The sequence below is a fragment of the Asparagus officinalis genome, chromosome 5 (assembly GCF_001876935.1).
Source record: "Asparagus officinalis chromosome 5, Aspof.V1, whole genome shotgun sequence".
NCBI lineage: Eukaryota > Viridiplantae > Streptophyta > Magnoliopsida > Asparagales > Asparagaceae > Asparagus > Asparagus officinalis.
In genome coordinates, this window is record NC_033798.1 from 43,380,952 (window position 1) to 43,401,659 (window position 20,708).

A 20,708-nucleotide genomic window follows, 5' to 3' on the forward strand; every position below is an offset into this window, starting at 1 on the left:
AAAACCCCCCCCCCCCCCAAAAAAAAAAAACCTTTATTTTATCATGAAAACTCCCTTTAACTTTAAGCTTTTATAAGAAACCCCCTTAAAACCATCGCTTTTAGAGGGGTTTCCTGATAAGATCTCAAAGTTAAAAGGGTTTTTTTATAACCCTAAACTTAAGGGGATTTCTAATACTTTAAAGTTATGTGGGGTTATCTGATAATTGTCCAAAGTTAAAAGGGGGTTTCCTATATTTAGCATTGTTTAACTATTGAAGGGGTTAGAGGGGTATTTTCATCCTAACCGGCTTTTTTAAACACCGTTTACAACATTCTAACAGCTACCCAAGGGTATTTAAGTGCTACTTTTTACAACTTAAGAGTATTTAAGTATTAAGGTAATAGGGTATTTAAATGTCATTTAGCCGCTATACCATGCCTCTATAACCTTTAAGCTCATAAAGAGCTAAATCCAGACTTTAGAGTAGGCATCACTTTGTAATCTAGTTCTGCTGGCTTAGGCAAGACCATTGGATACTTCCCGTGAGCAACTATATGTCAGTTTATATAGTAAACATTCCTGTTCAGAATGCCCTCGATACTAATAACTAGTACAATACGTCAGTTGCATGTAAGGCGGTAGTCATGTAATATGCTCTTGCAATCAATTACAAACCACTGGTCTTTGCCTTTTTGTGCTCATAGCAAAATTATCAAACCAGGTAGTGGTCAAACAGATTCACAAGCAGTTATCAGATAAGAAATGCCTTAAGGATTTAATAATTAAGGAAACAATTTTTCCCTTGGATATTAGATTTTGTCAAGTACGTACAAAATTAACAGGTGATCCTAGATGACGGCCATTTTAACATACTGTTATTCCTATTAGTAGCTTTTCTAGTACAACAGTCTATTCTAACAATGAGATTCCAGTCATCTCATCACTTTTGCTTCATGAAACAGCAACAGTAATTGGAATCATTGATATATGCCTGTGTTTTCAAAGGCGCGTGCCCCACTGCACCGCGCCTTACGATGCGGGGCGGTGGCGAAACGCCCCACTTCTGATGCAGCAGCGCCTTTTGCGCCTCGCGTACATCCTTACTTTGTGCAGGGTGCATGTAAAACATATCCTCATATAATTTTGTTTATTAACATTTCAATCGAGTCTTTATACTTGATATTCCATATCCCAAAAAGCAAAATAAATCCATTAGACCTTTTTAGTAGCCTTCAATTGAGGACCATTACTAATCCTTTGCTTGGATATTAATCTTGATTTAACATTTGACTTGAAAATTTATGAATTTTGCTACTATGTTGGGTGTTAGCATTAAAAATTAAGGCATTATATTGTCATTTTGTAGTAAGATATTATTTATCATGACATTTTTTATGTGAATTCTAAAAACATGTTCTTTCGCGCTTGATTATATATTTTGAAAAATTATGTGGGCGGTGTGCGCCTCGCATCACTCGGGCGCGCGCATCGCGTTGATCCTTGCGCATGTGCGCGTAAATATGTTTTGCGCCTCGCACATTGATAACACTGACATATGCTACTATATATAGTGCTCCAATGCAATTTATGTTCAGAAACCCCTTTTTCTATCATTAGTATAATTCGAATTTTAGTATTTTAGTTAAGCATAATCATCAATTTTGCTTCCAAAAAGTAGCCATGTCCTATGAGAAGTACTTTACTCATTGAGATAATTGGAATAATCTCAAGATTTTTCTCCTTCTAACTAGAAGGTGAGCAAGGAAAATAGGCTGGTTTCCTTCAGTGTGCACTTCTTTCCACCATTAAACTCCCTTCGCAGTAAATGAAATCAGTTTCTTTAGTCCATATCAAGTTCAGTATTCACTATACAATTTCAGAATTCCGCCATTAGCAATAAACAAGTCTAACACATCAGTTTCATTCATTGCTATGATAACAATGAACAATTTAGCCCTTTAACTTAATGGGAGAAATGTGACACTAAAATTTTAGTGGTACGCATAATCGCATAACCATCAAGATTTGATACCAAAAAAATCAAGGCATTGAATTCTAACAATTTTCCTTTCAAGTATTCCCCACAACTGCATATCACATTGCTCTCGTTGATTATTTTATCAATGAGCAATTTAAACAATTTCCAAAATTTAGATATTACTAGAAAAATATTAACCTTTTACTATAATATTTCATTTTCACGTTTTAATTAAAAGAAATAGGAAAGGAAGCAACAAGAGCTCACTCCCTACAGCCCAAAAACTCAGTTATTTTATTTCTGAGCTCAAAATGTACATCACCTCAAATTTTAGTTGGTGCTATGAAAATATAAACATTTTATTTCCGCAAAACAAGAGAGATGTTCAGATTTTTCCCTTTTTTCCTTTATCTTTTCCCCCAATACAAGATGGGAAATGATCTTTACATTACAAGACTTGAAACTTTTCATAATATCCACCATGACATTTTTTACAATAATTCCCATGGTGATATCTCAAGATCCAAAACCATGATTTGATGCAACTAGATATAAATGGGACAGTGATAACAATCTACAATAAGTTCTGCACCGTAAAAGGAAAACTACCTTTTGCTACTGCAATATTATGAAGCTTCATTTTTTATAAGCTAACAAGGAACGAGACAGGTTTCAAATGAGAAAATTGGCATCTTTCCTAATTTTATTTAGACTTATCAAGATAAAAATCAAACAAAATCAATTTTGTTCTAAAAATCGTACCAATTCCGAAAACTATACACCAACTGAAACTAATTCCGAGTAACATAAAAATTCAGTTTTTATCAACACAGAGAGGAAAAATCGATAGAATTCCCAAATAAACCAGCATCCATATCCTGACACAAAATCCGTAGCTCAGCTATTCCAGAAACCAGTAAATTAAACTTAAAGGGAAACTTTTTACCAATAACCAGATGAAGAAATTGAAAATAAACACAAAATCATCGGAAAAAAAAATCTCACCTTGGTTGAAGAAACCGAAATAGGTTCGTGGCGTTTGGACTCAAGGATCAAGCGCTGAGTGAGGCTGCTCTTTGCGATGCGAGAGAGAACCCTAAAGGCCATTATTTTGATTTTATTGCGATTAAATTTGAGGAAACTGGGAAATAAATAATTGGACGATTGGGGTTTAGGGTTTTAGTTCTGCTTGTGGAGGAAGAAAGTGCTCGCCCAGGAAACGAACCGGGCAAAAAGGCTAGAACGGAGAAGACCGGTTCTAGAACCATCTTAGGTTGCAAACGGTACTGATCCGAAACCCGATAAGAATCATCCACAAATCTTCCATATTTACAAATTTACCTCCAAATCTTGTTATCTGTAAACTTACCCCCAAATTTTAACACATTGATTTTTTTCCCCTTCCACTTAGTAATCATAATTTTTAGATTAGAAAATATTGCAAATCTATTGGATATTATAGGAAACATTGTCATTGACCTGTTTAGAAACCAACATTATCATTTGAGGGGTAGAAAGACCAGTTTTGGAGGTGCGATTTGCAAATACCAAGATTTAGAAAGTAAATTTGTAAATATAAAATATTTGAGAGGAATAAATATGCAATCACTCCATACTTGGTTTTGCCTAGATCTATACCTTAACTGTGCAAGACAATGAGCCACAACGTTGGCTTCTCTCCTCATATAAGCGAAGCTACACAGAAGAAAACCTTGAGCTGCAAATTAATATTGTCTACAATATATCTGAAATGAGCTAAAGCATAATTATTCATCTGCAAGGCTATAATAGCTAATGGACTATCTGATTCAACTTCAATCGACCTAAAACCTTCATCACAAGCAAACCGGAGGCCTCTTTCAATAGCCTTCAACTCACAAATAATTAGGTCAAATAGTTGAAATCACTTTTAATACAACTCCATTACTATCTCGAATCACCACACCAATGGCAGCCATCTCGAGGTGAGGATTACATGTAGCATCACAATTAACTTTCACTCGCCCACTTCTAGATAGATTTCATGCATAAGCAACTAAATTTGAGCTAACTTGTGTCTTGTGTACATGACGAAACTCAATAAGGTAATCCAAAATTATAGACACAATTATGTTGGCATCCTGCAAGTATGATTTAACCAGAAAAACCATGCCACAACCAAAACATTGTGAAGACCCTCCTGACCATAATGTTGCAACACTATAATCCACCATGGTCTCACCGAATTAGTGGCATTTCCATGAAACAACGTTGCCATACCTAAAACGCCACAAGGCGAAGATAGAATAAATGATTCTCCTCTTCTAGCTCGAAAATGCATAGAGGACAACTTGGATCGATCCAATATGGTGAAGTTGCAAAGAGTCTCTCGTTGCAAGAGTTACTCTACAAACTCTCCACCCAAAAGCACACACCTTTTTTGGGTATCTTACACCCCCAAAGACTCCTCCAAAATTTTTTACTAACTCCCCCAGCTAGTTATCCTCTCTATTATAAAGAATCTTGCAAACTAAGTACCATGCACTTCTCACCATAAAAGACCCATTCTTCTCTCTATTATAAATAATTTTATCTTGATTCAAATGTGGTGCAAGAGGAATGCTAAAAATTGTCATAGCTTCAATAGAAGAAGAAAATGGTTCTAATAAAAAGAGAATCTCATCTACCATTTGAGGAAAACCACGTACCCGTCACACTCTACAAACCTCTAAAGAAGAGACTCAAAAAGGAAGAAGAGAACGAATCCATTTGTCATGCCAAATCTTAATCATCCTATCATTGCCTACCCTCCACAACCAACTCGAGTCTAGGACCTCCTTCCTCGTCAAAATACTCTGCCAAACATTAAAAGATTGATTACCCAAAGTAGCATCCATGAATGAAGAGTTACAAAAGTTTGCACAAAAAACTATATAGAACAAAGAATCCTTATTTTAAAGAAGTCACCAACCCTCCTTGATACGGGTGTATCTTCTCTTCGGAACTTAGCGATCCTCATGGGAGCTTGAGGATAGATGATTCTCATACTAGCATAAGAATAGGGGGTGTCAAACAGTATAAGGGGACACAGGAGGAAGCGTGGAACAAGACGACGAGCAGAAGAATCGAAGTACCCAGTTTTCAGCCTGTGAGTCGACTCATGACTGTTATGAGTCGACTCATCAGGTTGAGTCGACTCATGACTGTCATGAGTCGACTCATCGCTGGTTATTAAGATTTCTCCAGTTTCTGTCGAGTCGACTCATCTCAGTCATGAGTCGACTCATCGATGGTTTCCTGATTCGTTTGGGATTCTGTTCACGCGTTTTCCTGTTGGTTTTGGGTCTGGTTATTTACCAAATTGTCATCCACGTTTGTACACCTATATAAGGGATTGTTTTAGGGTTTCTAAACATCTTTTAGGTCAGAGAGTTTAATCAAGAGAGATTAGATTCTAGATTGAGATTTGGAGAGCTTGTTCTTCAATTCTAGAGTGAGATTGTGAGGGAGAGATTGTAATTTTTTGTTCTTCATAATCTAGAGAAGGTATTTTCCTTCGCCAAACTGAATTGTTCTTGTGTTTTGGTCGTCATTTTCTCAACCCACCTTTTGGTAATTTCGCGACCAAAGGGTGCTCGCACGGCAACTCGTATCAAGTTGGTATCAGAGCCTCAGATCTGATGAAAGGGGCATCCTGTGTATGGTCCTTACTCGATCCCAATACAAGAAGCTTGGCGAGATCCTTATTTCATTGGAAGGAGTCCAAGATTTAAGGAAGGAGAAGATGACTGAAGGAGACAATTCAGCGAGGATTGATGCATTGGAGAAGCAGATCGAGACGATAGGTTCGACTCTCACACAACTCGTCAGTCTTATCCATGGAGGTGGCAAACAAGGTGAATCTTCTTCGAAGAAAATTATTGAGTCCGATGTGGAAAGAGTAGATTCAGATTCCGACGAGGAGGAGGAGACCATTAAGACTGTATTGCATCAAGGTGGTAAGAATTCTTATCAAAACCTGAAGATTGACTTTAAGGTGGAGATTCCTGTTTATGATGGGAGTGTTGACGTCGAGAGGCTTGATGACTGGATCGAGCGGATGGAGACGTATTTTACTCTTTATGGCTATTCGTCGAAAGAGAAGATTGTGTTCGCGACTTTGAAGCTTTCAGGGCACGCATTGACGTGGTGGAAATCCTACTGCAAGTAGGAGAAGAAAGCGGTATCGTGGAACAAGTTTAAGGAGTTACTGAGGAAGCAGTTCTACCCGGTGGGATTCCTTAAAGAGCGTTGGTATAAGTGGTACGACTTGCGCCAAAGGGTCAATTAAACCGTTCAAGAATACACCACAGAGTTCCAGCAGCAGGCGATGGTCCTCAACATTGCGACAGAAGAATATTCTGTGTTTATGAAGTATATGGCGGGAGGAATATTCCGTATTTATGAAGTATATGGCGGGATTGAGCGATCACATCCGAAAGGAGATGAGGCTATTCACGGTGGAATCAATTGCAGAGGCGAGCGTGAAGGCAATTGCCATTGAGGGTAGACAAAAGAAGGGCAACGAGGCTAAGGGAGGTTCCAAACAGACGGGAGGCGAGTCTAGTGGTTCTTAATCTAAGGAGGAGAAGAAAAAGGGTGATCCAGGGAAAGCAGAGCTGATTTGTAGTCACTGCGAGAAGACAGGGTACGAAGCTGATCGGTGCTGGGAGAAGTATCCTCATCTGAAACCAAGAGGGTTGAAGAGGAAGGAGGAGAAAAAGGCATACATGATAGCTCAAGGTCCGAAGGAAGTCCCGGGGATGACAGAGCCCAACAGCAGTCTCAATCTTATGACGAGAAAACAGACCATGAAAGAGGACGACGACCCGAGAGAGCAACTCTTTGTTCTTAAGTTGCAAGTGAAGACCAGTTTGGTTGATGCCATTATTGATTCGGGTAGCGAGAAGAATTTTATATCCGAGGTATTGGTGCAGAAGCTAGGTCTGAAGACGGTCAAGCATCCGAAACCCTATCCATTGGGGTGGATTCAGAAGGAGGAGAAACTGAGTGTAGTTGATCAATGCACTGTCAGATTTGCGCTCCATGAATCGTATATTGACGAGGTCACATGCGATGTCGTTCCATTGGATGTTTGTCAGATTATACTGGGTAATCCGTACTTATGGGATAGATATGCGATCTACGAGAGGCGGGCCCAGAAGTACACCTTCACTAAGGATGGTGAAAAGGTCATATTTCGTTCGGCATCTCTTCCGAAGGAGACAAGCTTGGGGACGGTGACGCGAGCGAAGAGACTAGTGAATACAAGCAAGAAGTTTGTCTCGCTGTGCATTAGACTTCCAGAAAAGCCATCGACAAAGGATTGCAACTTAGAGCGAGCGGTGACTATGACGAGACGCGGGACGAATGAGTTGTTTCCGATCGGACGTCGAGACCGGATTCCTAGCAAGGCTAGATGGTACAGAAAAGATGGAGGAGCTCAAGAGTTTCCTCAGCTGAAGTTCTAACTTGAACGGGACTTCAAGTTCTTAAAGAGGGGACACATGATACGGGTGTATCTTCTCTTCGGAACTTAGCGATCCTCATGGGAGCTTGAAGATAGATGATTCTCATACTAGCATGAGAATAGGGGGTGTCAAACAGTATAAGGGGACACAGGAGGAAGCGTGGAACAAGACGACGAGCAGAAGAATCGAAGTACCCAGTTTTCAGCCTGTGAGTCGACTCATGACTGTTATGAGTCGACTCATCAGGTTGAGTCGACTCATGACTGTCATGAGTCGACTCATCGCTGGTTATTAAGATTTCTCCAGTTTCTGTCGAGTCGACTCATCTCAGTCATGAGTCGACTCATCGATGGTTTCCTGATTCGTTTGGGATTCTGTTCACGCGTTTTCCTGTTGGTTTTGGGTCTGGTTATTTACCAAATTGCCATCCACGTTTGTACACCTATATAAGGGATTGTTTTAGGGTTTCTAAACATCTTTTAGGTCAGAGAGTTTAATCAAGAGAAATTAGATTCTAGATTGAGATTTGGAGAGCTTGTTCTTCAATTCTAGAGTGAGATTGTGAGGGAGAGATTGTAATCTTTTGTTCTTCATAATCTAGAGAAGGTATTTTCCTTCGCCAAACTGAATTGTTCTTGTGTTTTGGTCGTCCTTTTCTCAACCCACCTTTTGGTAATTTCGCGACCAAAGGGTGCTCGCACGACAACTCGTATCACTCCTTAGCTAATAAAGCTCGATTGAAAGCTCTCAAATCATGAAACCCATATCACCATGATCTTTAGCCGAACAAAGAGAGTCCCAAGATAACCAATGTAATTCCCTCTCATTATTTTTCAAACCCCACAAAAATCCTTGGATCTCTTTATCACAACAAAAAGAATTCTGAAGGAGAAAAACACTCATAGTATATGTAGGAATGGCTTGTGCTATACTCTTGATTAAAATCTCTTTACCTGCCTTCAACAAATATTTCTCTTTCCACCACGACAACTTTGATCGCATCATTTCAAGAATAGATGTTAATATTTCCTTTGTTGACTGATCTGGCATCAAGAGAAAACTAAGATATTTATCAAACTGAACCAACTCATGTACTTCAAGCTTCACTCGAATACTCCTTTTGGGTTTTTCTAATACATTCTTGTTGAAGTGAGGCACTGATTTATCAACATTAATTTTTTAACCCAATGCAAGAGAGGCTCTAGCAAATAGAGGACTATCATTCAAAAAAAAAATGGAGATCATCGGACCTATCTAATAATCCAAATACCATGAATTGCACCACTTTCAGCTATCTGCCTAATGATTGCTGGGAATTCCTCTGTGTACAATAAGAATAAGTATGAAGATACATGGTCTCCTCATCGGAGTCCTCTAGAAGGAGTGATCTGACCTTCAGGGACACCATTTATCAACACTAAAAATAATTCCAAAGTGACGCACATTATCACTAACTAGATCCATCTATCACTAACACTAGTAGAAAATAAAGCATTGGCAACGGGAAAATTCGTCGCCAATGCAGTCAAATCCATCACGAATGGACATTCGTGATGCCTAATAGTCCATCGCTAATAATCCCCTCGCTAATGTACATTGGAGACGGGGGCATCCGTCGCTAATGTTTATTGGCGACGGAGAGGCATTGGTGATGGAAAGCATTGGTGATGGGTCCTATGCTGTCGCCAATGCATTTTGGCGACGTCAATCTATCCGTCGCCAGAGCTTATTGGCGACGGGGGGTTTCCCATCGCTAATAAGCTTTGCCGATGATAATCTATCCGTTGCCAAAGCTTATTGGCGATGGAGGGCTTCCCGTCACCAATAAGCATTGGTGACGAATGTCGCCGTCACCAATGTATGTACATTGGCAACGAAATTCCCTGTTGCCAATATTTATTAGCGACAAACCGTTCCGTCTCTAATGAATGTAATTCGAAAAAAATTGCTGCTTTTGAGCCCCCAATCGGGAATATATACCTGTTGCTATCAATATTCACAATATATTCAACAATATTCATATTCATCGATTCAGATCTAACAATATTCACATCCAATAATAATCACATTCATCATTCATCGATTCATATATATATATATATATATATGCTTTTGAGCCCCCAATCGGGAATATATACCTGTTGCTATCAATATTCACAATATATTCAACAATATTCATATTCATCGATTCAGATCTAACAATATTCACATCCAATAATAATCACATTCATCATTCATCGATTCATATATATATATATATATATACCGGAGGTCATAATATGTTCCATACAATCTAAAAGTCCACAAAAGTAACAAAAAAGTCTAACTCACTACTCATTCGTCTTAGTCGTCTTGGTTTCTATTATCGTGATCCCTATCATCGGTGACGATTGTATTAAAATATCGTACCGTACTGCTGCTTCCTACAGCACCTCCTCTAGCCTAAAAAGATATAAATCAATATGGAAATATATTCTAAAATATTCATAATAAATACATATATAATATAATATATATACCTCTCTACCACTTGCAGCTGCATGCTCATCAAATGTCCATCTCCATGATATCCATGTACATAGGCTGCGGAAGCAAGTCCTTTAAGAGTTGAGAATTGATGAGTCGCTGAACGACATCCCAAGTCGTTTGTGCACCACTTAACTCGTGCTTAATAGTGGGAAGAAAACTTAAAGCCAATGGAATTTCAACATTCTTCATCAAGTATTTTCCAATCTTACCCACGACATATGACGTGTCACCGTGTCGCGTCGATGTCACAGATTGGCTGCTAGGCTTATTGGTGGTGGTGAGTGTCTTAACTCTAGTACTTGACAGAGGCACTCTTCCTTTCTTTCTTGAGTGTAAACCGTAAGCTCCGTCGACAACTTCCATCCACTCGTCTCTGGTCATGCGGTTAGGCTCTACAGGAGTGTCCTCTGTACTTCGAGACTGCGTGACACGGGTGAAGACATCGTTTTGAGAAGCTTCCAGCGCCGCCTGCATATCATATATCATAAAAATTAGAAACTTTGATGAAAAATCATTAAGTATATACAAATCTAAAATTAATCTTATACTTACGTTCAATTCATTAATTTTCTCCACCTTTTTGTCATTTCCCTCTACATTTTCATAGCCCTGGGGTGGTGTATAAGCTCTTTTAGCCAGAAGAGTCGGGGGCATAGTCAAAGCGTCCTGTGATATATTAAATTCCAAATTAAATGTAGGAAACTAATCACATGAAATCAGTTTTAATAATATGATCATACCGGGTTTTCGCTCAAATACTTATGCTCGATCTGAGCATAAGAAGTAGCTCCTAAAAAGTGATCGTATAGCTTTGATCTACGATTCGCCGATGCCGTTTCACATATTTTCTACAAAATAAAGTATTTTAAGAAAACTCCTTATGAACTTTATTATGGAAAAACTCCTTTCATTGGTTATTTTCGTGTCTTTGGTTGCAAATGCTTTATTTTAAATACAAAAGATCACCATGATAAATTTGATTCCAAAATTGATGTTGGTATTTTCTTGGGTTATGCACCTCGAAGTAAGGCTTATAGGGTCTTCAATAAACGAAGCCTCGTTGTTGAAGAGTCTATAAACGTTACTTTTGATGAGACTAATGTTGGCTCTCAAGTTGTGTTGCCTAGGAAAGATGATGATGATGATATTGAGGGAGGATTGGACTTGTTGCAAATCAATGACACTCCCTCTATAGAAGTTCAAAAGGATGTGGATAGCACAAACGCTCAAGATCAAGTTGAACCACCTAAAGCTTGGAAATTCACATCAAACCATCCAAAGGAACAAATCATTGGGAGCCCTTCAAAAGGAGTTATAACTCGCTCAAAAGCCTTGAGTGAATGTGGTAATGTTGCATTTCTATCTCAACTAGAACCTAAAAAGGTTAATGATGCTTTAAATGATGAGTTTTGGGTTTTGGCTATGCATGAAGAATTAAACAATTTTCAAAGAAATGAAGTTTGGAAGTTAGTTCCTAGACCTAACAATGCTAGTGTTATTGGTACAAAATGGGTTTTTAGAAACAAACTTGATGAACATGGCATTGTAACTAGAAATAAAGCTCGTTTGGTTGCCCAAGGATACAATCAAGAGGAGGGCATAGACTATGATGAAACCTTTGCACCGGTTGCAAGGTTGGAATCTATTAGGATGTTTTTGGCATTTGCTAGTTTTAAAAATTTCAAACTATTTCAAATGGATGTCAAAAGTGCTTTCTTAAATGGTTTTATAGAAGAGGAAGTGTATGTTGAGCAACCCCCCGGTTTTATAGATCATGCTTTTCCTAATCATGTTTACCGGGTACAAAAAGCTTTATATGGGTTGAAACAAGCTCCTAGGGCTTGGTATGCTCGCCTCTCTAGTTTTCTTATTGAAAATGGTTTTTCAAAAGGATCTATTGATAACACTCTTTTTGTGCGAAAAAGGAAAAATGATTTCATTTTAGTTCAAATATATGTGGATGACATCATTTTCGGTGCTACTAATGAATCCTTGTGCAAGGAATTTTCTAAAGTAATGCAGGATCACTTTGAGATGAGTATGATGGGAGAGCTTACTTTCTTTCTCGGGCTCCAAGTCAAGCAAACTAAGGATGTGATATTCATTTCTCAAAGCAAGTATGCTAGAGAATTGGTGAAGAAATTCAATTTGGAGAATTTTAAGCATGCGCCTACTCCCATGAGTACAAGTGTCAAGCTTGATGCGGATGATAGTGGTGAGGATGTGGACCAAAAACTATACCGAGGTATGATAGGTAGTCTTCTTTATCTCACCGCTAGTAGACCCGATATCATGTTTAGTATGTGTGCATGTGCACGTTTTCAAGCTTCTCCTAAAGCATCTCATTTGATTGCCGTTAAGAGAATTATTAAATATGTGCATGGAACTATTGCTCTTGGTTTATTTTATCCAAAAAGTATCTCTTTTGATTTATATGGTTTTTGTGATGCCGACTTTGCCGAATGTAAAGTAGACCACAAGAGTACGAGTGGAACGTGCCAATTCTTAGGAAATTCTCTTGTTTCTTGTGCTTCCAAGAAACAAAATTGTGTTGTATTGTCCACTACGGAAGCGGAATACATTACCGTCGGCTTATGTTGTACCCAAGTTTTGTGGATGAAACAAAGCTTAGTTGATTATGATTTGATTTTTCAAAATATAAAAATCTTTTGTGATAACACTAGTGCTATCAATATTTTAAAAAATTCGGTTTTGCATTCTAGAACTAAGCATATTGATGTGCGCCATCATTTCTTACGCGATCATATAGAGAGATAAGATGTATCCCTTGTGTTTGTTGACACAAAATCTCAATTAGCGAATATATTTACCAAGCCTCTTGGTGAAGATGATTTTTGTCGCATAAGAAATGATTTGGGCTTATGCACTATGTGAAAGTTCTATTTACTTACTTGTTTAGTTGCATTTTCACATGCATTTTTTATTTATTTTTTTACCCCATTTTGATGGTGACAAAGGGGGAGAAAAATCTCCTCATCTGTGCACATAGTAAGGAGGAGCTCATAGATAGGAGGAGCTACTATCTATAAGCTATATTTATTTTGCTCTTATATAATGGTTGGTTGTCATCATCAAAAAGGGGGAGATTGTTAGCCATTATTTTTTGATGATGTTTTACAATCACCATTATCGATACTAATTGCTTGTTAAGTAAAAATATAGTTAATATATATATCAAGCATGTTAGTGCCACTTATGGAGGATTGGATAGAATATGTGCTACAACGATGATATCCAAAGGAGGAGGAGACATAGTGATGAAGCAACGTTCATTCAAGAACACTAAATGCAATAAAAAACTTCATCCAACTCAAGCTATATCAAGACTCAAAGAATTGTATTCTACGTGAGGATATTAGCTAGTTTTTTTATTTTCTCTCTAGTACTAAAATGTAGGCAAATAGTTTAGATTTAAATTGAAGCATTTGGGATATCACACACACGTTTTCATACTTATAGTTTTGAGCGTTTTCACAAAAATACTATTATTCACAAGTATGAGGACCTATTAGCAAAATTCCTTTTCCAAACAATTTGTTTTTAGTGTTAAAAATATTTTACAAAGTTTCACAATTTTTGGAAGTCAAATGAACATTTTACAGATTTTTTAAGTGAGTCAAAAACAGTTTTTTGAATGTATCAGTTTGCGGTCGACCGCGCCTGAGTTCATTCGTCAGTGGGCAGCAAAGACTTTCACGGTCGACCGCCACGGTCGACCGCCACGGTTGACCGTGAGCTCGAGAGAGATCTCCTTCATTTGGGATGGATGGACATAGACTATGCCATAAGGAAGATTGAACCCCCTACAGTTACTGAATTCAGCATTTCAGATGAAATTCAGCTTTATGAAAAATGGGAAGGATCCAATCGTCTCTGTGTGATGTTCATAAAGACTAAAATTTCTGCTGGTATAAGGGGTTCAGTCGAGCAGGTCGACAATGTCCAAGATTTACTAAAGGCTATCGATGAGCAGTTCGCCACTTCAGACAAAGCAATGGCGAGCACCCTAATCATACAATTTTCATCCTTGAGGCTCACTAGTGTGAGGGATATTGCGGCTCAGTTGAAAGTATTGGAGGTTGAGATGTCTGAAGCCTTCCTGGTTCACTACATTTGCGGCTCAGTTGAAAGTATTGGAGGTTGAGATGTCTGAAGCCTTCCTGGTTCACTACATCCTTTGCACCTTACCTCAGCAATTTGGAGGTTGAGATGTCTGAAGCCTTCCTGGTTCACTACATCCTTTGCACCTTACCTCAGCAATATGGCACATTTAAGATATCCTACAACACACATAAGGACAAATGGTCGATCAATGAATTGTTGACCATGTGTGTTCAGGAAGAGGGTAGGCTTCTTATGGAGGAAAAGGAAAAGGAAATTGTGAACTTTACTACCTCTGGGAAGTACAAGAAGAAAGATCAAGCCAAGGACAAGGGGAAGGGGAAAATCCCTCCTCAAAAGGACATTAAGAAAGAGATTGTGTGCTTCTTTTGCAAAAAGAAGGGGCACGTTAAGAAACAATGCTCCAAGTTCATGAAGTGGCTTGATAAGAAAGGTACTCAACTTTCTTTTGTTTGTTATGAATCCAATATGATTGATGTTAATCATAACACATGGTGGATTGATTCTGGTTCTACAATCCATGTCACCAATTCATTACAGGATTTACGAGACCTGCGGAAGCCGATGGGAAGTGAGCACAGTGTCTATTCAGGAAATAAGATGCCCTAACATGTGGAGGTCATTGGCACGTGCAGACTGGTTTTAAGTAGTGGTTTTAGTTTAAGTTTAGAAAAGACGTTTTGTATTCCTAGTTTTTCTAGGAATTTAATTTCAGTTTCCAGACTTGTATCAGATGGTTATTCCTTTAACTTTTCAGATTTTTTGGATTTAATTTGTCTTATAAATATGATGTTATTGGATGTGGTACTTTGTCTGATGGTCTTTTTCTCCTTAATTTACAAAATGATGAAAATCATACTTCTATGCACGTTCATGAAATTATTGGTACTAAACGATGTGTTGTGAATGAAGAGTCTTCTATACTGTGGCATCGGAGATTGAGACATATATCCCTTAATAGAATTAAAAGGTTAGTGAATGATGGGGTACTTGGTACTTTGGATTTTACTGACTTTGAGACTTGTATAAGCTGCATTAAGGGTAAGCAGACTAACAAGTCCAAGAAAGGTGCTAAAAGAAGTTCTGAATTATTGGAAATCATACACACAGACATTTGTTGTCCAGACATGGATGCATACCGTGATAAGTACTTCATCTCTTTCATAGATGATTACTCGTGATACATGTATCTCTACTTGCTTAACAGTAAGAATGAAGCACTAGATGCTTTTAAGGTGTTTAAAGCAGAAGTGGAGAAACAATGTGGACAAATTAAGATCGTGAGATCCGATCGAGATGGAGAATACTATGGTAGATACACTGAGAGTGGCCATGCAAATGGTCCATTTGCGAGGTTTCTTCGTGAAAATGGGATTGTTGCCCAATATACTTTGCCTGGCTCTCCGGACCAAAATGGAGTAGTAGAAAAAAGAAACCGAACATTATTGGACATGGTGCGTAGCATGCTTGCTAGCTCCAAACTTCCTAAATCCTTGTGGACTGAAGCTCTCAAGATGGCTGTGTACATATTAAACCGAGTTCCGACCAAGGCTGTCCCAAAGACTCCTTTTGAGTTATTCAAAGGTTGGAAACCAATTTTTTTGACATGTACGCGTTTGGGGATGTCCGTCCGAAGTAAGAGTCTACAATTCACAAGAAAAGAAGTTGGACCCAAGGACCATAAGTGGGTATTTCGTTGGATATGCCGAAAGGTCTAAGGAATACATATTTTATTGTCCATCTCATAGCACTAGGTTTGTGGAATCAAGAAATACTAAATTTCTTGAGAATGACTTGATTAGTGGGAGCGATCGATTTCAGGGCATTGGTCTTGAGAAAGATCATTTAGATGCTCATTGTGCCACTTCAAGCAACGGATTGATCGTTGTTGTTAACAACGCGCCTATAGTACAAATGCGTGTTGAAGATCCAGTTCACGAAATACAACAAGCTGTTGATCCTGATTTAGTAGATGTTGAAGTTCAAAAAAATACCTGAAGCTGTTGAACAACTAGCTGAACAACATGATCCTGATCCTCAGGAAAATGTTGATGCGGCACTAAAAAGATCTACTAGAGTAAGGAAATCGGCGATTCCTAGTGACTATGTCGTGTATCTACAAGAGTCTGACTACAATGTTGGAGCCAAAAATGATCCTGAGATGTTTTCACAAGTCATGAGTTCTGAGATTTCAAACTTATGGTACAATGCCATGAAAGATGAGATGGATTCTATGGCATCAAACCGAGTATGGGATCTCGTCAAGTTGCCTGATGGTGTAAAAGCCATTGAATGTAAATGGGTTTTCAAAACAAAGAAAGACTCACAAGGCAACATTGAGAGATATAAGGCCAGACTCGTTGCCAAAGGATTCACTCAAAGAGAGGGAATCGACTATACGGAGACATTTTCTCCTGTATCTAAGAAAGATTCTCTTCGAGTCATTATGGCATTGGTTGCCTATTTTGATTTGGATTTGCATCAAATGGATGTGAAAACTGCATTTCTTAATGGTGACCTAGAGGAAGAAGTTTATATGAAGCAACCTAAAGGTTTCTCCTCTAGTAATGGTGAGCACTTGGTCTGTAAGCTTAATAAATCCATATATGAATTAAAACAAGCTTCACGCCAATGGTATTTGAAATTCCATGACGTTATCACTTCATTTTGTTTTGAAGAGAACGTCATGGATCAATGTATATACCAGAAGGTCAGTAGGAGCAAGTTTTGCTTTCTTGTGCTATATGTGGATGATATTTTGCTTGCGGCAAATGATAAAAGTTTGCTATATGAGGTGAAACAGTTCCTCTCGAAGAACTTTGATATAAAAGATATGGGTGAGACATCTTATGTCATTGGCATTAAGATCCATAGGGAAAGGTCTCGAGGGATTTTGGGTTTGTCTCAAGAGGCCTATATCAAAAAGATTTTAGAGAGATTTCGGATGAAGGATTGTTCACCGAGTGTAGCACCTATTGTGAAGGGTGACAGATTCAGCCTAAATCAATGCCCTAAAAATGAGCTCGAGCAGGAACAGATGAAAAACATTTCATATGCTTCAGCCGTTGGAAGCCTAATGTATACTCAGGTCTGTATAAGACGTGATATAGCATTTGCTGTTGGAATGCTAGGAAGATATCATAGTAACCCAGGTATTGACCACTAGAGAGCTGCAAAGAAGGTGATGAGATACCTTCAAGGGACAAAGGATTACATGCTCATGTATAGACGGACCGACGATTTGGAGTTGGTTGGTTACTCTGATGCAGATTTTGCTGGCTGTGTTGATTCACGTAAATCAACATCAGCATACATTTTCATGCTTGCCGGTGGAACCGTGTTTTGGAGGAGTGCAAAGCAGACTTTGACTGCTACTTCCACTATGGAGGCCGAGTTCGTATCATGTTTTGAGGCTACGTCACATGGTGTATGGTTGAAGAGTTTCGTGTCGGGGCTTAGAATTGTGGATTCAATTTCTAGGCCAATAAGATTGTATTGTGACAACTCAGCTGCTGTTTTTATGGCTAATTAAGAATAACAAGAGTGGTAGTCATAGTAAACATATCGACATCAAATACTTGGCCATTAGAGAACGTGTTAAGGAAAAGAAAGTGGTCATTGAGCATCTTAACACTGAGTTGATGATTGCTGATCCTTTGACTAAAGGCATGCCACCAAAGAATTTCAAGGATCATGTAGTAAGAATGGGACTTGGTTCCATGATGTAAATATTCATTGTACGTACATTTGATATTTTGTTGAAACTCTTATTCAGTTGATATTTCTCATTTGTTTTTGTGCACACATATATATTTGTTTATTTTATTGAGAAATATCATTAAAGTTTGGACCTCGAATAAACATATGGTTTATTCATTAAGTCATTTAGGATTGAGAGACACGATACATTGTGATACGTGGAAGATACTACTTAACATTAGAGAACCTATCGCCATGATTCATGTATTTTGTTTTTTCATTAAGGTGGATAATGGAATGTTTGGACCAAGTGGGAGAATATTGGTTTCGGTTGCCACAAAGTGGTCCAATAACTTCCCATCATCAATAGAGTTGGTTATGACTTAACCAACCACTTTGCCCACTAATTCCATTTATTGCTCTTTGATGGAGAGAGTAGAAAAGGAGTATATATATTTCGGGTCCCTATTCCTGCTCTTCAATTTTTCATTATTAAAGAAAAATACACCATCGTTTGGTGAAGAGATAAGGTTTAGAAGATCTTCGAAATCAACATCCATATCCTTGAGTAAGACAACGATGGCTGGAGGTTAGTTTAATTAATTACGCTTCCGTTTGATGTAGATTATATTTTTCAGTTTCTAAACATGTTTAGATCAAGTATTTGAATTTCTATCATGTTTAGATAACTTTAGTAATATAAATTTAATTTACAAACAATTTCTTGTGAGTGCTTCCAAGGAGAGTTGAACCTGAGATCTCAGTCTACTACTCATATGCAACTTATCAATTCGACCGGACCATCTTAAATAATAAAAATTAAGATTAAAAGCTCAGGAGAAAAAAAATGCAAGATCTTGGTCAACTATCTGTAATCCTGTATCTTCACTCAAAAATTAAAAAAAGTACCATGGAAAATACGCCTCTCTTCACGATAGTCAAACCTTTCAAATATTCAACCCCCATGTCCATGTGAGTACAACTCTGTAGTCTAACTCAGAGCCAATGAACAGACCACAACGCACATTGGATCCCCGCAGCAGACTCAACCCGACCCGTAAGGCGTAAAACCCCAAGCCGAGAACGTTGAATAACATCGAGTTCGTTGGAGTAATCTTGCAAGATTCCTCTCTGACCCAACAAATCGACGAGTCCGAGGAAAAACGATCAAAACAAAAGAAAACACAGAGAGAGAGAGAGAGAGAGAGAGAGAGAGAGAGAGAGGAGAGGGAGGAGAGAGGGTTCTAGAGAGAGAGAGAGAGAGAGAGAGAGAGAGAGAGAGAGAGAGAGAGAGAGAGAGAGCGCCGGGGGAGGAGCAGCAGGCGGCGGGGGTGGGGATCCTGCTGCAGATATCGATGCTGGTTCTCGCCTTCGTGCTCGGTCACGTGCTTCGCCGCCACAAGGTTTATTATTTGCCGGAGGCTAGCGCTTCTCTCCTCATCGGTGAGCTTACCTTCCTCTTTCAAGTGTTCCTGTGTCTGAGTAATAGCGTGAGTTAGAAGTTTTGATGACACTCAGAATTTTGACGGCATTGTTTTATCAGCTAGCAGAAACGCAGAGCAAACTCTTACACGTCAGAAAATGTAGCTACTTCAATTTTTTAGGAAACATATTTCTATTTTTTTATGGCAGTAAACTTTTGTAAGAAAAAAGGGAGTTAAAATTCATTTTGTAATGACTCAGAGTTTAATGCGTTGCACTCTGGTAACCAGCACAATTTGTCTTAAAATAATGACCACGGTCGGAGCCAGGATTTTCTTCTAGCTCAGGCATGCAAGCAGACCAGTGTACACCCCGTGCAAAACACGACCCCCTATTTTTTTAAATACTATATTTCGAACTTGCCTTCCTCTAAGTTTTAATACATTTGATTTAATTATTGTATTCATTTTGTAATGACTCACAGTTTAATGCGTTGCACTCCGGTAACCAGCACAATTTGTCTTAAAATAATGACCACGGTCGGAGCCAGGATTTTCTTCTAGCTCAGGCATGCAAGCAGACCAGTGTACACCCCGTGCAAAGCACGACCCCCTATTTTTTTAAATACTGTATTTCGAACTTGCCTTCCTCTAAGTTTTAATACATTTGATTTAATTATTGTATTCATTTTGTAATGACTCAGAGTTTAATGCGTTGCACTCTGGTAACCAGCACAATTTGTCTTAAAATAATGACCACAGTCGGAGCCAGGATTTTCTTCTAGCTCAGACATACAAGCAGAACACCCCGTGCAAAGCACGACTCCTATTTTTTTAAATACTGTATTTCGAACTTGCCTTCCTCTAAGTTTTAATACATTTGATTTAATTATTGTATTCATTTTGTAATGACTCAGAGTTTATTGCGTTGCACTTTGGTAACCAGCACAATTTGTCTTAAAATGATGACCACGGTCGGAGTCAGGATTTTCTTCTAGCTCAGACATACAAGCAGACCAGTGTACACCCCGTGCAAAGCACGACCCCCTATTTTTTTAAATACTGTATTTCGAACTTGCCTTCCTCTATGTTTTAATACATTTGATTTAATTATTGTATGCTTAAAATTAGAAATCATATCTACTCCTCTATACTTAAAGAAAGATCCAAGTTTTAATACATTTGATTTACTTTACTGTTTATGATATAGTAAATTACTGTAGCATAAATAGTAACTTCAAGTATAGAGGGGCAGATTTGATTTACTATTTATGCTGCAAACAGTAACTTCGAGTGCAGAGGACCAGAATTGATTTAATGTTTGTGCTACAGTATTACTGTGGCATTACTATAGCATGAACAATATTCTTTGGATATTGTTTCGACCGATTCCAATGCTTAAAAGCAAGGGAAATAATAATAATAAAAGCATAAAGCATAGTTAAGTACCATAAAACTAAGCATATT

At 38.3% G+C, this 20,708-nt stretch overlaps 2 protein-coding genes across 2 annotated transcripts in view; both read right to left on the bottom strand.

Moving 5' to 3' along the window:
* The window catches only part of LOC109841763 (protein GrpE-like), a 9,333-nt gene extending 6,138 nt beyond the window's left edge, over positions 1-3,195 (bottom strand). The window contains exon 1 of the mRNA XM_020410703.1: positions 2,966-3,195. Coding sequence (XP_020266292.1) covers positions 2,966-3,067 — 102 coding nt within the window. The 5' untranslated portion in view covers positions 3,068-3,195. The remainder of the gene's footprint in view (positions 1-2,965) is intronic.
* LOC109841764 lies at positions 9,997-10,833 on the bottom strand. The gene is made up of 3 exons (XM_020410704.1): positions 10,719-10,833; positions 10,531-10,644; positions 9,997-10,446 (listed from the first exon to the last, which is right to left on the bottom strand). The coding sequence occupies exons 2-3, from the start codon at positions 10,630-10,632 to the stop codon at positions 9,997-9,999; spliced, it is 552 nt and encodes a 183-aa protein (XP_020266293.1). The 5' UTR covers positions 10,633-10,644; positions 10,719-10,833.